The sequence below is a fragment of the Ailuropoda melanoleuca genome, chromosome 4 (genome assembly GCF_002007445.2).
Source record: "Ailuropoda melanoleuca isolate Jingjing chromosome 4, ASM200744v2, whole genome shotgun sequence".
In the NCBI taxonomy this organism is placed as follows: domain Eukaryota; kingdom Metazoa; phylum Chordata; class Mammalia; order Carnivora; family Ursidae; genus Ailuropoda; species Ailuropoda melanoleuca.
The window spans coordinates 20,794,614-20,809,677 of NC_048221.1; the positions used below are offsets into that span (position 1 = coordinate 20,794,614).

The 15,064-nt window shown below is 56.5% G+C and overlaps 2 protein-coding genes across 4 annotated transcripts in view; both read right to left on the reverse strand.

The window, feature by feature from the left end:
- Window positions 1-880: 880 nt before the first annotated feature.
- Window positions 881-2,699, reverse strand: MUSTN1 (musculoskeletal, embryonic nuclear protein 1). Its single transcript, XM_011224619.3, has 3 exons — window positions 2,553-2,699; window positions 1,362-1,494; window positions 881-1,189 (listed from the first exon to the last, which is right to left on the reverse strand). Exons 1-3 carry the CDS (start codon window positions 2,559-2,561, stop codon window positions 1,083-1,085), a joined length of 249 nt encoding a protein of 82 aa, XP_011222921.1. The 5' UTR covers window positions 2,562-2,699; the 3' UTR covers window positions 881-1,082.
- A 156-nt stretch (window positions 2,700-2,855) lies between these two features.
- The window catches only part of STIMATE (STIM activating enhancer), a 54,084-nt gene continuing 41,875 nt past the window's right edge, over window positions 2,856-15,064 (reverse strand). For all 3 annotated transcript variants that reach the window (XM_034658460.1, XM_034658461.1, XM_034658462.1), the window contains 5 exons: window positions 12,294-12,406; window positions 10,913-10,990; window positions 10,048-10,197; window positions 6,077-8,195; window positions 2,856-5,934 (listed from right to left, as the gene is read on the reverse strand). In XM_034658460.1, the coding sequence (XP_034514351.1) occupies window positions 8,079-8,195; window positions 10,048-10,197; window positions 10,913-10,990; window positions 12,294-12,406 (458 nt within the window). In that variant the 3' untranslated portion in view covers window positions 2,856-5,934; window positions 6,077-8,078. The remainder of the gene's footprint in view (window positions 5,935-6,076; window positions 8,196-10,047; window positions 10,198-10,912; window positions 10,991-12,293; window positions 12,407-15,064) is intronic.

The window sequence follows — 15,064 nt, forward strand, 5'->3', positions numbered from 1 at the left end:
GCCCTGTCCCATGGAAGGTCTGCTCCTTGGGCACAGAGCACAGGCCCTGCCTAGAAGCGGCTAAATAAGGAGGCCGGACAGGCTGAGAATGTGGGAAAGGCTCCGAACAGCCAGCCCGACCTGCCTGGGGGACCGGCCGGCTTCCCTGCAGGCAGCAGCCGAGTTGGGTGCCGCGAGTCCCGGCCCTGCCGGTCCAGTCCGGGACTCTGCCCGTCCCCCGGATGGGCCTCTGCAGTCCCCCAGATCTGACAGCCCCATGCACACAGGGGACACTACGGCCCCGTGAGCCAAGGAGCTGAGTTCCCATGATGCAGGCAGAGCTGTGGGAGTGGCAGGGGGAGGCTCACCTCAAGTCTGGGAGCAGAGCAGCTCAAGAGGTGGACTACCAGTGGCCAGGGAGGGGCCTCGAACTGGCTTTGTCTTTGAAGGGTATGAGCTGGCAAGGAGGTAGTGCAAATGGGTGTGGGGGGAAGGGGGCTTTGAGGTCCCTGCTCCCACAGAGCCTTGGAAACATCTTGATGGTTTCTGTGGCAGGCAGGGGGAAGGGTGAGCCTCGGGCCCCCACCTGCTTCCCTCTGAGCAGTGTTACTGAGGCCTGTTTTATGCAACAGGCTCCAGCTCTAGTCCCTTGTCAGACAAGGAGGGGAAACTGAGGCTCAGAAAGGGAGAGGCTGGTTTGAAGTCACACAAGAGCTCAGCACCAGGTCTCCACATCCAAGGCTCTTTCTAGCATGTGGCAGTAGCCATAATAGCACCTGCCTTATCGTCTGGGACCTCCTAAAAGCCCATGAAGGGTACAGAACATGCCCCACACCCTACCCCCCCTGCCCCTCCCCTACACTTAGCGGCCATGGCGGGTGATCAACTAACAGCCTTCAAATCCTGGGGCCACTTGGGCATGTCTTTATTGGTGTTCCCCGGGTGCTGGTGCAGAGTCCCTGGGCTGAGGGGCCAGGGCTGTGAGGGGCGGGTGGCAGTCCCACAGGCAGCAGGTAAGAGGGTACATTCTGGCATAAGAAAGTTTTTGGGAAAGGCTCCTGCGTCTGGGAGTTGGCAGCGGTGAGGGGAATGGTGCGCATGTCTCAGCCAAAGACACTCTTGGCAGGTCCGGCTTTGGGCTTCTCAAAGACGGTCTCGGTGCCGGTCCGGTTGCCGCTGAACACTGACGGGGCAGTGCAGCCAGCTCGTTCTGTGGGGAGGACGGGGAGGATGGGGAGGTGTGGGAGGGGCATTCGTGGGGGGTGCCCCCCTGAGCTCAGGAGCTCTGGCCTGTCAGGAACCCACCCTGGGACCCCTCACCCTGCGCCCCCCCCCGACAGCCATCCATGCCCTCCACTGCCACCGCCAGAGAGGATACTCACCACACTCCCGCATGACCTGGTACGTCTTGGACTTGATCTCCTGGTTCTTGGCTAGGTTCCCACGGGCCCCCTTCAGATCTTCCTCCTTCACTGGGGGGCGCTTCTTCTTGATGGGGGCCTCCTGAGCACCAGCCTTGGAAAGTCCAGAGCCTCATCTTACAACCCCAGGCCTTGAGGCTGAAAGCCCCTTCCCACCTCTGTGCATTGGCCCTGAGATCCCTCTTCACTGGTCACTGAGCTCAAGCCAATTGAAGGCTTCATTCCTCTTCTAGAAAGCCTCCCCAACTGCACTCCATCCCCCACCCCCAAGTCTCTCTGTCCTTCTCCCACAGACTGGGAACTCGGGGACTATGGCTCCTGTGGCCACACACTGTCTGTCTGCCTGGCCAGGCTCAGGCCTGGGCACAAAGGGGAAAGGGGAAAGGGACTGGTTTCGAGGTGGAGTTTCAAGGGATGAATTCTAAGACCTGCTGACTGGGTGGGTCCCTTAGGGATTGCCTTTCTCTCCCCGCAACTGCCTGCATTTGTGTGTTTTGGGGGTGAGAATGAGGTAAAAGAAGCAGATACCCGTGAAGTCAGTCTGCAGGGAGCACCCACCCGTGGAGCAGGAAGCAAGGAGAATCCTTCACTTTGCCAGTTACTCTCTCTCCCTTCAGGACTAGGGATGTTCACACTCAGTGTTTATCCTGTCAACCCCAGGCGCCCACGAGTCTGAGGCCTCACTCCTTCCTAAGCCCTGGGGACAGGTGCGGGGAATCCCTGGTCCCCGAGTCTGGGCTGGGCTCCTGGGGCGAGACGCTACACCCCCTGCACAGAGCCCTGTCCTGCTGGGGAGATGCCAGGGCAGAGTTGCACACCGACAGACCCAGCCTCACGTGTGTGTGTACACACACATACACACGGCTGCAAACGGGTCATGTGGTCAGCTTCTTCACACACAGAAGTACCCTGCATGTTGTCATGCTGTCTCTACTCTCCAGACAAAGCAGGGAATACCACCAAACCCAAGATAAATAGGGGTTTGTTGGCAAGCTGGGGCCCGGGGTTGCCCTCCCTGGGCCCTGGACTTTCAGGGGCTGCAGAGACCCGTTTATGCCTGGAGTTCAGCTCAGGACACAACGGTCAGAGACGACAGTGTCCAGGTTCCCATTCCCGCCCGCGCCCCACACAGCCTGGGCTGGACCCTTCTACCTGGGACATGGTGGGTCCTGTACGAGAGCTGCTGCCAACGCACTCCTCCGGCAGAGGCAGAAACCGGTGGAAGAGATCAGAGCCGCGCCAGCCCTCTGGCGATTATATAGTCCCCTTGCCTATCCCGGAAAGCCACTCCCTTCCTTGCCGGGCTTCCCGATGATTCAGGTCCACACAGCCTCTAGTTCAGAGTTTATTCTTGGAGATGAGAGGGTTTGGCTGAGCCCTGCTGCCGGGGGGCTGCGGCCCTGGTGAGCGCAGGTGGTGGGGGAGACCCTGTGCCCTCGGAAACAGCTGCTCTAGGGTGGGAGGGGCCGGGCCTGGCAGCGAGCAACGGGTGTGCTGAGGAACGCAGATCCCAGAATGTGTGTGGCAGCCTGAGCCGTCCAGCTGGGACAGTCCATCCCCACGCAGTGGGTGTCCCTGAGGGGAGCAAGGGCCCTGCGCCAGGCTGGGCTGTTCTGAGCTTGTTTTTCCTTCTCTCCCTGGATTCCAGAGGAAAGAGATTTTCCATCCCTGCACGGCAGCAGAACAGAAGCTTCCCGCGTCTGACACTCGGGAGCATGTGCCCGCAGTGTGCACAGCCCCCCATGGTTCACGGGGGAGCAACCATCGCTGAGGGAAGCCCAGGGAGCCACTCTGTTTGCTGTTGCGCCCGTCCTCTGTCTGGCTCCCAGGGCAAGTTCACCAAAGGAACAAAGAGGCAGGGGGTAAAGTGCCCAGGAAGGAGCAGGAAGAAACTCTTTTTCTGATAAGGGCACTGGTGAGTGCAGGCAGGGAAGGGCACAGAGCCTCTGACTGGATGAGGTCACCCAAAGGTGCCTGGCCTGAAGACATTTAGGTTGCTCAAAGAGGGTGGGTGACATCTGAGCCCATTCCAGGTATGAGCTGTGGAGAGAGGAACAGATCCAAGGTCTCCCTGAAGGTCACTTGGCTCTCTGCCAGCTCCTAATCTCCTATCCTTGAAGGGGAGACCCTCGAGGCACATGGCAGGACTCTTCACCTGGGGTGAGTGTGGGGAGTGGATGGGGAGGGGGTGTCAGCCACACCCGAACTCCTTGTCGGTTTGTGATGGAGACTTTTATCCTTGGAGGCTCCAAGCAGACGGAACCCCACCAGGCACTGACATTTGGTTATCCTGAATGCCACTCCATTGCTGTCACATCTCCAATCCCACCCCAAGCCCCAGCAGGCCAATGTGAGGACTGCCAGGCTCCATCTGAGACAAGTGCTGACATGAGGAATGCCTTCTGACAGCCAGGGGCACGAACCCAGGCCTGCGAACAGCCTGGCCTGGGGGGGAGGTGCTTTGGCACTGCCCCCACGGCTGGCTCTGCCCAGGGAGGCACCTGCCTTCCAGTCCCGTGGCCTCACGGACAAGGATGTGGACTGTTTACTGCTCACACCTCCCATCCCCCGGCACCACTTGGTCCTCAGGGGAGGTAAAGTACCTTTTACTGGCATCAGCAGGGAAGTGGAAGAGACGAGAGCGCGCTTGGTCCCTCCCTTGGCAGAGTCCGGCTCCTGCGTCCGTGCCGGGGTGACGCAGGTTCATTCACACTTGGTTTCCTGGGGGAGTCGTCTGTCTTCCTCTTGTTTGTTTTTTTTTTTAAAGACTATATATTTGAGACAGGGAGAGAGCACGAGTGGGGGCGGGGGGCAGAGGGAGAGGGAGAAGCAGGCTCCCAGCAGAGAAGGGAGCCCAACGTGGAGCTCGATCCCAGGACTCTGGGACCACGACCTGAGCCAAAGGCAGATGCTTCACTGACCGAGCCACCCAGGCGCCCCAGGGGGAATCCTCCAACTCACTGGGGACATTTTCTTGACCCTACTAAACTGTCTCAACTCCAAAGAACACACAACCAACAACCACAAGTGACGGTTTCTTTTAAAAAAAAAACAAAACTGTTAAGATGTGAAACTTTATTGTAAACCATTTTACAATGTAAGTATATCGTCTTCCCTTTCATTTCAAAAACGTGTTTCTGTGAATCTTAACACCACTGATGAAACACCGCCACCGGAAGGGCAGTGGAAATAGGCCATGGTTTGCTCAGAGAGTTCTGAGTTCGAATAAACATCACGAAAAGAGAGATCAAATGGGACCAACCCACCCACCTAGCCAGGAGCTCAAAGTGCTGACGGCCATTGGACCAGAAGTCCCTCCCTGAGAGCAAAGCCCTTCAGAGCTGCCAGTGTTTTCACAGGGTAAAACCGAGAGCTCTCCACTCCTGGTCGGAAGTGTGTGCAACTTCTAAAAGCCAGCCCTACATCCTACAAAGGGGCTGCTTTGGCCAGTGAGAAGTTCCCAGAGCCGTCTATGCTGGCCTGGCTGCAAAAAGGCCAGTGAGTTGTTGTCTGGAGGGCAGAGTGGGCTCCTGGGCATCCTTCTGATAGGGACTCTGGGCTGCAGGCTACAGGACTAGATTGCCTAGGATTTGAGCCTTTATAGGTTTTCTCTTTAAAGGCATGACAGGTCAACATTCGCCTCGGACTCTCTGTTGCTAGGAGGGGCATGAATTAAAGCTTGAGGCAGGAGGCCACCAGCGTGCCTGAGGGTTAACTGATGGGATACCCGCCTTTACCTCAAAGGTCTTCTGAGCAGACCAAGAAGCCACTGCCGCCCAGATCTCACCAACATTCCCCCTTGCCATTGTCAACACCCCACTGACAGAAGGAAATAAGGCCAACAATGATTCCTGCCATTCCGACATGACAGTTTTACCTCATCAGGTTATTTCCATTAGGTACAAAAAACTTGCTCGTGACCCTGACTTACAAGCTTCCATCACGGGTGGCTTGGCCAAGGTCCACATCTGCACAGATCTGATGGACAGCACACAATAGCCAGTTGGTGTCCCATGGTTTCTCAAGCACTGTGACACTTGCCATGTGGCCAGGTAAAGAGCTGCACCTCGTAAGGCACCTCGGGGCGGGGGTGAGGAGACGCGCCCCAGGGAGGGAGGACAGCTCAGCAGGAGCTTCTGACCATGGCCCTCTGCATCTGGGCTCTTGGGACAACGCACCACAGAGAACCCCCTAGTGACTGCAGGAACACTCCAGGGGATACAAACCGCGCGGGCGCACACACACACACACACACACACACACACACACGAAGGGCAGGGAAGGCCACACCGGCGAGGCCACGCTGTCCAGTCCCACACACCACAAGCTCTCTACGATTAGACACCCATCCCCAGGTCAGCCAGCTCTACGACTGCGGCTCAGAGACTAAAGCCCTTATTGAAATCCGGGATACAAGGAAAAACCACCCCTCGTTAGCCACCGCTTTGCTCCCCAATCCCAGTGCCCAGCAGGCACCGGGACAGGCCTTGAGATGAGCAGATTGTCTGAGGCCTATTTAAGTCCTACTTTTCACCTTCCAGGGACTGTGGCTCCTCCACCCACTGTGCCTGGAGCTGAAGACTGAAAGCACAGCTCTGATTCTGAGCTCAGGAAGGTGCAGGAAACAGGCAGGCATAGGCTGTTCATACAACATGGANTTAAGTCCTACTTTTCACCTTCCAGGGACTGTGGCTCCTCCACCCACTGTGCCTGGAGCTGAAGACTGAAAGGACAGCTCTGATTCTGAGCTCAGGAAGGTGCAGGAAACAGGCAGGCATAGGCTGTTCATACAACATGGACAGGAGGGAAAAGCAGGGAGAGCCAGCAACGTCACGAGAGGCTGACATTAGCAGGCACAACATCAGCTCTGGTCTTCCCCAGCACTGGTTCTCCAGGGGAGACACCCCACTACAGCCGGGGGACGGGTGGGGGTGAAGAGCCAAAATGAGGGCAGAAGAGGTCACAGCCTCTGGTCTTGCATGCAGCCTCACCTCCTGCTGCAGACACCCGCACTCACAGAGTAGCCACCCAGGGTAGCGACAGGGCCTGGCTCCTTTGAGCCCTCTGGTTCCAGACTCCCAGGGGAAGACGAGTACAACTGTGAGACGGAAGGCAGGCCCAGAGCTTAGCAGCTTGGCTCCCATGCCACAATTTGGACCCAATCTACTTAAGGGCAGCACGTTTGTATGTAGGTCTAAAAGGAAGGTTCTGGGCCAGGTGGCCTCCCTGCACCTGTCTCACTTCTAGCTTATACCTTAGCGGTGCAGTATTTTGTTCCCTAACTTCTGTGGCTGCGTCTGGGCCATGACAAAATGCCTGCTGCCCCACCGTGCTGCTCCCACAGCAGGGTGAGGGCCACTCCCCAGGGAGGGGACTGGGGGCTTCGAAGCCTCTCCCCGGCCTGTGGATGCACACGCGAGCTCTTGCACCTTGACCTGCCCCATCTCCAGCTGCCCTGCTGCTTTGGACGCTGTGAGAAACAGGATCACCGGGTCAGGAAGGCATTCCTCAGACTCTTGTGCAAAAAAGGGGGACAACACCAAAACGACAGACACAGGACAGCCTGAGAGAAGGCTCCTCGGACTGGTCCAGCAGCTGGTTCTGAAGGCTCCACCTTGCACCGGGAGGCGAGGAGGCCCAGATTGAATTTTAAACTTCAGATGTGGAGACCAAAGAGAGGCAGGGAACACAAAGGGGTGGCCTCATGGTCTCAGTTTCTCTGGACACAGACCTCCAGGCTCTTCTCTCAGTCACGTTTAACTAAGACTTCTAACCTGTCAGCAGAAAGCCAAGCAGCTGGACCCACTTGCCCCGGGCCCCGGACTGGCCTTTGGACCAGCTGCCTCCCGCTCAGGCCCGGCCTCTACAGAGCCACTGGGTTTGTTCCTTTCAGACAAGGGCTCCTCTCCCTTCCTGCCAGGACCATTTACCTCATTCATCGCAGACTACCTAAAAATATCCCAAATAAAAAACTCCCGACTTCTTCTTCCCGCTAGTTCACATCCCACGAAAGGCAGACAAATCCATTTCTTTGGGGCTTAAAAAGTTTTTAAATACAATAGTATGAAAATATAACTTAAAAATATAAAAGTCAACAGCATACGGAAGACTTAAAAATCTATGTTTTGCCCATTAGTCCCATAGGAAATAAACACATACTCAAAAAACATTAACACTGTGACAGCTCATAAAACCGGCTTTAGAAATCAGTAGTTACAAAGCCATTTGGAGTAAGAAAGCATTGTGGTTCCAACTTGGTCAATGAGTGACTTTCAGCCCAAAACGTGTTAGGTCCTCATGCTCCAGGAGCCTTGGGGAAAGGCTCTATCCAGTCTGTGTGTGCATCCGTTTTCCTCCTCAATGCCACCCAGCCAGACATAGAACGGGGCTTCTGGGTCCCTCGCAACACCGTTTGGGACAATGACAGACACACGAAACGCCTCGCTTGCATATTTGGTCAGTGTTTGTAGTGCAACTGAGTGGGGACCTCCGGCTGCCTGGAGCCCCTCGGCGCCGGCCCAGCCTCCCGCTGGCAAGTCCCAGCAGTCTGGGAGCGGGCAGAGACAGCGAGAGGAGTGGAGGTAGAAGAGGGGGGGCAGAGAGGAGGGGAGGAGGGACACGGTGCAGCGACCATCTGCTGACCTGAGGCCCCACGCCGGCCCCCAGCACAGGAGCGCGTCAGACGGGCAGCCCGAAGCGGTGCTGCTGCTTCTTCGCAGGCTTCAGGGGGGTCAGTCGGCGCAGGTCCTCCTCCACGTCAGACTCCTCCATCTCGTCGTCGGCCGAGATCAGGATCTGTGGTGGTGGAGAGGCAAGGCCTGAGTCACCAGCAGCGGGGCCTTCTACCTCTGCCCTCCCTGCACCCCCGCAGCAGCGTGCTAACCCCTCCAGAAGGCCCGGAGTCTTGTGTTTCTTCAAGAGAGGGCGATGGGGAGGCCCCTTTACGAAGCGAGATCACCCCAGACGTCCCTTACTCCTGGTGTATTCATGGGCTCTTGAAGCCAGCGCCGTGTGGACATGCCTGCCCCTCTGTAGCGCTCCCCCCCTTCTCCAGCCAACCTCTAGCTGGGATGGAGCCCCAGCCAGAGCAGACTCAGTAAGGACCCCCACCCTAAGGTCATCCTGGCAAAAACGCCCAATCTGGACACAGGGCGTCCCAGGTCCTGGAAAGTGCCCTACAGACAGCAAATGCAAACTCAAAAGTCCCTTTCAAAAGGAAAAGCGGACCTCTGTGGAGCACACACGAGGCAGGCCGCGTTCAGAGCAGCTGCTGTGAACCAACTCTGCAACTTGAGAAGACAAATGGGAGCCCTGCACTTTTCTGAGCGTCTGGAAGGACTCGGCCATGGAGCAAGGGCATCCAGGCCAGCAGTCACTTCCTGCCGACCTGCCACGCTGCTTACTGGCTCCTCAGACCTCTGGGCACTGGGGAAGCACAGGGACAGTGCACCATGAGCTCTTTCTCTCCCAGGGGCAGGACAGCTGCCTCACCCCTCCCTGGACCACTCCCTTCAGGGGGTCCCTGATTAGACCTTCTCTCTGGCTCCCTACCGCCCGTCCAGGTGCCCCCATCACAAAGCACCTTGCCCACCTGGCTGAGACCTTTGCCGGTACCTCGTTCCATGTCATTCCGTCCTACCCTACAGGACACATGCTGCTCTGGCCAGGAGGGGTTTCACGTGACCCAGAGGCCACCTCACGTGACCACGACTGCTCCCGAGTGGTTGCTTCTGCCTACAGTGTTGTCATTTATCTAACGTCCGCCAGGCTCTCGGGACAGGACAGGCCCCGTGCCAGATCCTAGGGACACCTAGAGAAGATATGAGCTTGCCCTCTTTCCTGCTCTTCTACTCAGCTTTCAGAACTCCCTCCGGGATGCCCCCAGGAGTTACACAGACGCTCCAGGGTCCTCACAGGGCTTTGTGAACGCCTCAGTGTCAGAAGGATCACACCGTGTTAGAAGGAGCTATCCAGACGCTCACCTTCACCTCATCCAGCCTGAAGGTCTCCGGGGAAGACATTACCTCCGCCATTTCTGCAGCCCCACCCTCACTGCGGAGCTGGGCACACCGAGAAAGCAGACGAGGCCGCTCAGGAGGCAGCCCTGGCCTTGCTTCGCAGCACGCAGAGGTGCGGGCTCCTCAGGAGTGCCACTTGGCCTCCATGCTCCTATTTGTGACCACCAGTCTTCCCGAAGTCCAAACCTTTGAACTCAGGACACCTGACAGTAAGGGGAGGGGCGGTTCCCCAGAAGGTCTGGCTACCCTTATGTTTTCGAAGTGTCTAGTGGGCTTAGCCAACACTTCTGCTGCTCTGTCGTGGTGGGCAGGGACTGAAACACCTTAACGCTTACAGTCAACGATCAGGCCCATGACAGTCCTTGCCAGCTTCCCCAGAACAAGGCAGCCCCTCCCTTCCCTGTCTTCCTCCACCGGCGGAGGTCCGGGCTATCGGAGGCGAGCTGCACCAACCCACCCAGTGCTCCACCTCCCTGCTGTGGGCAGGCCAGGGGCTGCCACATGCGTCCCTCCTGAATGGAAGCTACCAGTCTCTTCTTCCTCCCCCTGGCCGGTGCTGAGAAGACCAGATGCAAACAGAGGCCGGAGACCTCCTCGGGACGGGGCGCGGTGCGAGGGCTCGGCCCTACCTCAGACTCTGACTCCTCGTGGGACGCGGCCCTTCGGTAGCGAACCTTGCTCCCGTTCCTTGAGTCCTGGTTGGCTCCCCTTTCTTCTAGTTTAGCTTTCGTCCTCCCCTTTCTCATGAGGAAATTGTCCACTACCCAAAACATCAAAGCCTGCGGGGAGGAAACATGCATGTTACTCTGGGATAAGCCAGCTGTCAAAGCAGAGCCGACCCCATCGCCATCCTTCCCACCCGCTCCAGATTGTGAGATCCAGAACGAGGGGAAGAAAAACCTCCTCCAGTCCCCCTGCTCTCTCACAAGCTTACAAAGAGATTTCCACCCTCCATGTCCCGTGCCTCCACCTTCTTATCAGAGAACCAGCAAGAAAATCCTGGCCCTCTTTGGGCTTTGGCCTTAGTCGCTGGCAAGGTTTCTGGGCTCTGCTTTGGGGCTCCTGCCCCAGGCTGAGAGGCTGGCCCACCCACTCTGCCACAACCGTTAGCCCCAGGAGACTTTCATGTTCCTTCTATTTCCTAACTTCTAGCCAGTGTGCTCATGAGTTTCTCTTGGACCTCTGGGGTCAGGGATAAGACAGGGGTGAATTCCTAAAATCCTGATCTAGAAATTGCTGGCTGTGCATGGGAGGGCCTCCTCCGTGGGAGGTCCCCTGGCAGGGTGGGCAAGACAAAGTTCCCAGGACCTCCCCTCTTGCATGGGGAGCCTGGAGTAGGGATCTGCCCGCTGAGGAAGCAATCCTGCCACTTCCAGGTCTGGAGTGGGGAGGGGCCTGGGGGCTGTAAGGGGCTTTGTCTGTCAGACTCAGAACTGTGAACAGGACACTGGAAGGCAGAGAGCACATGGGGGTAAAATGCAACATGGCACTGACATTGACAAAGAAGGGGACGATCAGCATGACGATGGCCAGTTTCAGGTCTGGGTTTTCAATAGGATTCAATAGGGCCACCTGTAAAGAGAAGCAGACTCCGTGAGGTAGGGAGAGACCACAGAGAAGGCGCCTGGGGGTAGGGGGGCAGCAGCACACATCACCCATGGGGCCCTAAGCAGGGCGGCTTAGCTTAGACGACACTCCCCCAGAACGCTGAGGGGAACAGCGCCTCACGCCCAGGGCTGCACGGGCAGTCCCCAGGTGTGACCGCTAACAAGGGACAGACCTCCGGGAGAGTGCCTGGAGCAGTTAGGGCTTTAGCAGCTTTTCCAGTGCTGTGGACTTGGGAAGTACAGTGGGCTTACAACACTGAGCAGAGCAGGGCCCACCCACCGGGAAGCACGGAGGATGGGGATGGCGGGGCTTCGGGGAATTGGAGGGAATGAGGTCGGTGGAGGCTCACTACAGACACTAGCAACGAGGCGCCAGGCCACCTTCTAACAGAAATCCTGCACCCCAACCACCTCCTGAAGGACAACAGCTCTGAAAAGCCTTGGTTTATTTTCTTGAAAAATAAAACTCAGATACAAATAAAACCAAAGGAGGGGCACCTGGGTGGTTCAGCAGGTTAAGTATCTGCCTTCGGCTCAGGTCATGATCTCAGGGTCCTGGGATCGAGCCCAACCTGGCTCCCTGCTCAGCAGGGAGTCTGCTTGTCTCTCTCCCTCTGCCCCCCTCCTTGTGCTTGCATACTCTGTCTCAAATAAATCAATACAATCTTTAAAAAAAAAAACCAAACCAAACCAGAGGAAGGCCAAGTTCTGAGCTACTCAAAGGCTCTTTGGCTGGTTTCACACGGCCACGCGGGGGAATTGGGCAGTAGAGGCTTATCTACACAGTACGTAGGGGCCAAAGGACAGGGCCAAGGGAACCCTGGGAACAGTGTGTAACCAGCTGCTTCCTGTGGCACCCAAAGGCTTGACGAAACCACTTGCCAAGAGAGGTGTGTGAGGGAATGTGCAAATGTAGAGAACACCCTCCCAACAGTTACAGTCCTGAGGCCTAAAGACTGTATCAGCCAGTAAGCAGCCCGAGGGCAGGGACTCTTATCTCCACTGGCTTTGCTCTCCCAAAGCTTAATGGAGGGCAGACATTTGCACAGTTCAAGTAGATGGATGCTAAGTGAAAAAACAAGTTCCTGCTCTAGACAGGCTGCCACAGCACACAATCCAGACTGCATTTGTGCAGTTGGAAAAAAAAGGAGGAAAAGAAAGAACAAATTTGCTTTCCCAATAAGGTTGGGGCGTGTGGGTGGTAGGGGAACAAGTACCGTCTTGCTTGGCGTCCCAAGGAGCTGCTAAAGAAGGGACAAGAGGCAAACCTTTTTCCACTGAAGTATGAGGAGGACGATGAAGACGACAGACTTTTCAAAAATCATGATCACGATGTAAAGAGCACACTGCCCAACCCAGGCTCCGCACTGCAGAGGGTCTCCTGCAGGGACAGTGGGTGCGCAGTCACGCGGGGCCCGGACGCCAGGATCCGAGCCCATGGCCCCGCCCCACGCCCACAGCTCCCGGGAGCCCTCAGGCCCCCCGGCCCACACCAGAACCCTGGCTCTAAATCCACTTCATGAGCCCCCAAAGCACCAAGAATCACTTCAGCCCGAACAGACACACATGCGGGTGTTTTAGACAAAAATCACAGAATTCCTAATTTGGAGATACCAGAGTGGTGCTTCTTTCAGGAGATTCTAGGATATAATTAAGGAGACTAAAGTTAGTAAGTGTTCACTGCTAGGGCTCAGAAAGCTAGCTCTTTTTGTCCACTGGTAGAGCTGTATGAAGCAAGACTGCTATTATTATCCGTTGTTGATTTTTCCAGTGACTGTGGCGCTATCCATCCTTTGCTCCATCCGTGGGCTGCCTGATGTTTGTGACTACGAAGGGAGCAAACTTCCTCTTTGCTGGTCTGCTACCCCAAGCCGGCCTCCCCGGCTGCTCCTGCTGCCCTCAGCCCTGAAAGCAGAATTCCGACTGGAGGGATCATGATTCTGTCTCTATGGGGTAGCCCAAACAGCTTCACTGGGGAGAGCGAAGGAAAGCAGGTAGAGAGGCAGGAGGGAGGGGCTGGGCCTTGGGGCCATGACAAAGGTCCATCTGTGACCCCATCAGTCACTGTGCTTGAGAAATGGAGAAATACAACAGTTCACGCTAGGGCACATGAAGGCCCTAGAGAGGCTCCAGAATGTTTCAAAAAGGACTAGAGGAAGGGTGGAGGACCAGCCCCAGGGATGGATCTGTATCCTCGGGGACAGGCAGAACCCATGCAATGGGCCCTCAGGGAGCCACACATGCCTCTCCAAAGTGGGAGACCTAGGGAGGAGCCAGGGGACGGGGGGAGGCCAGTGGGGCCAGCTCTGGAGGCTCTGCTGGAGTGGCCGGACCATCGCTGGCCAGAAGAAGGGGTAGAGGGCAGCATTTCAGGGGAGGCAAAGGCCCCCATCCAGGCTGTGAAGAGAGAACCTGGCCCAGAGAGAGGGCTCCGGTTTCTCATGCGATGCTCCGGCCTCTGCAGCCACCCCTGCCCAGGCACGGGTGCCAGAGCAGGCCCAGCCCAGTCTCAGCCCTTCAGCCATACGCAGTGAGGAGCAAGCGAATGCCTTCGTGAAGCTGTAATGGACACAACACCAGGCCATTCCCTTTTCTGGAAAACCTCGGGAGAAGGCTACAGAAAGCATGCAGAGAGCCGTCAGGGCTTCTTCGGAGCTCGTCCTACTTTCACTTCTGGGATTAGACACGTCTGAGCCAAAAAACCACTTCAGAAGCACAACCTCTCCTAGCTAGATTTTTAATGGAGTGCCGGAATCCCTTCAGTCAACTATGTGACCTTACTGAGGAAAGTTCTCAGAAATAACAGATCAAAATATTTGTTAAAAATCATTAAGATCGGAGACACACAGAAAGCACTAGTAGGAAACATCTCTGAATGGGGGCAGGGGTGTTTCAAGTCAGCAGACCAAGGGCCACACTTCAGGTCACAAGGAAACCTGCTCGCTTCATGTGCTTGCTCCATCTGCCCGTAAGCTTGAGGTGACCGTCAGAGGGGGACAGGCTTTCCTCCCCCCTCCCCCAAACCCCACGTTGCCCCCACACTACTGAGTGTCAGCACCACAGCTCGGCCACGACTGTGTCGTCTTTCACTTACATGCTTTAATAAGACAGTTAAAAAACATGGTGAAAAAAGAAGAAAGTCCCCTGTAAATGCATTTCCATACTCCCTTCCTCCTCGGCACCCGGACCACTGGCTGCCCCAGCTGGAATGAGCATGTGTGCTGGTCTGCTTTTCAGATTTGTTTCCTTGGAGAGCCTCTCAGATGTTCCCCACTGTCTCACTGTTCAAGGCTAGACACGCCAGGCATCCTCGATATGTCCTGCTTCTTACCACACTGGACAACCTCAGGTAGATGGGTGTTTTGTTTTTGTTGAATAACTTCCTCAGGAGAAATCGCAGGGATAGGGAATGAACAGACAGAACACGTCTGTCTACCAAGGCTTCAGGAAGGGAACATGAGAAAAGGGGCAGGCAGCAAAGCCAACAGACCACTGGTGCCCATGGGACACAGACCTGCTTTCAGGGCTTCCGCTGGGGGAAAAGCCGTCTGGTCATCAAACTGCAAGCACACCTATCACCTGGGTCTTGTCTTGCCCCTCAGGGCTGTGTGGCTTATTCCCCAAGTCCCACGTGCTTGACGGCAAGTTCACCCTTTCCCCTAAGGACAAAGGAAGCACCTAGAACACAAGCCCCCCTTCTTCATTTAGCTGAGAAGAGAGCTATGGGGCCTACATGGAAATATTGCCTCAAAAGGACGGGCCAGTTAACAGGCGTAACAGGTGTGGCAGGTGGAATAATGGCCCCACAGAGACATCCACATCCCAGTCCCCGGAACCCATGAATATGTTATGTAACGTAGCCCAGGGGAAGTACGGCTGCTAGCCAGTTGCCTCTAAGATAGAGAGGGTATCCTGCAGTATCCAGGTGGGCCCAGCATACCCACAAGGGCACTGGAAGGAGGTGCTGGGAGGTCAGCATGTTACCATGTGAGAGGAGCCTGACCGGCCCCTCAGGGGTGGAAGGGGCCACGAGCAGGGA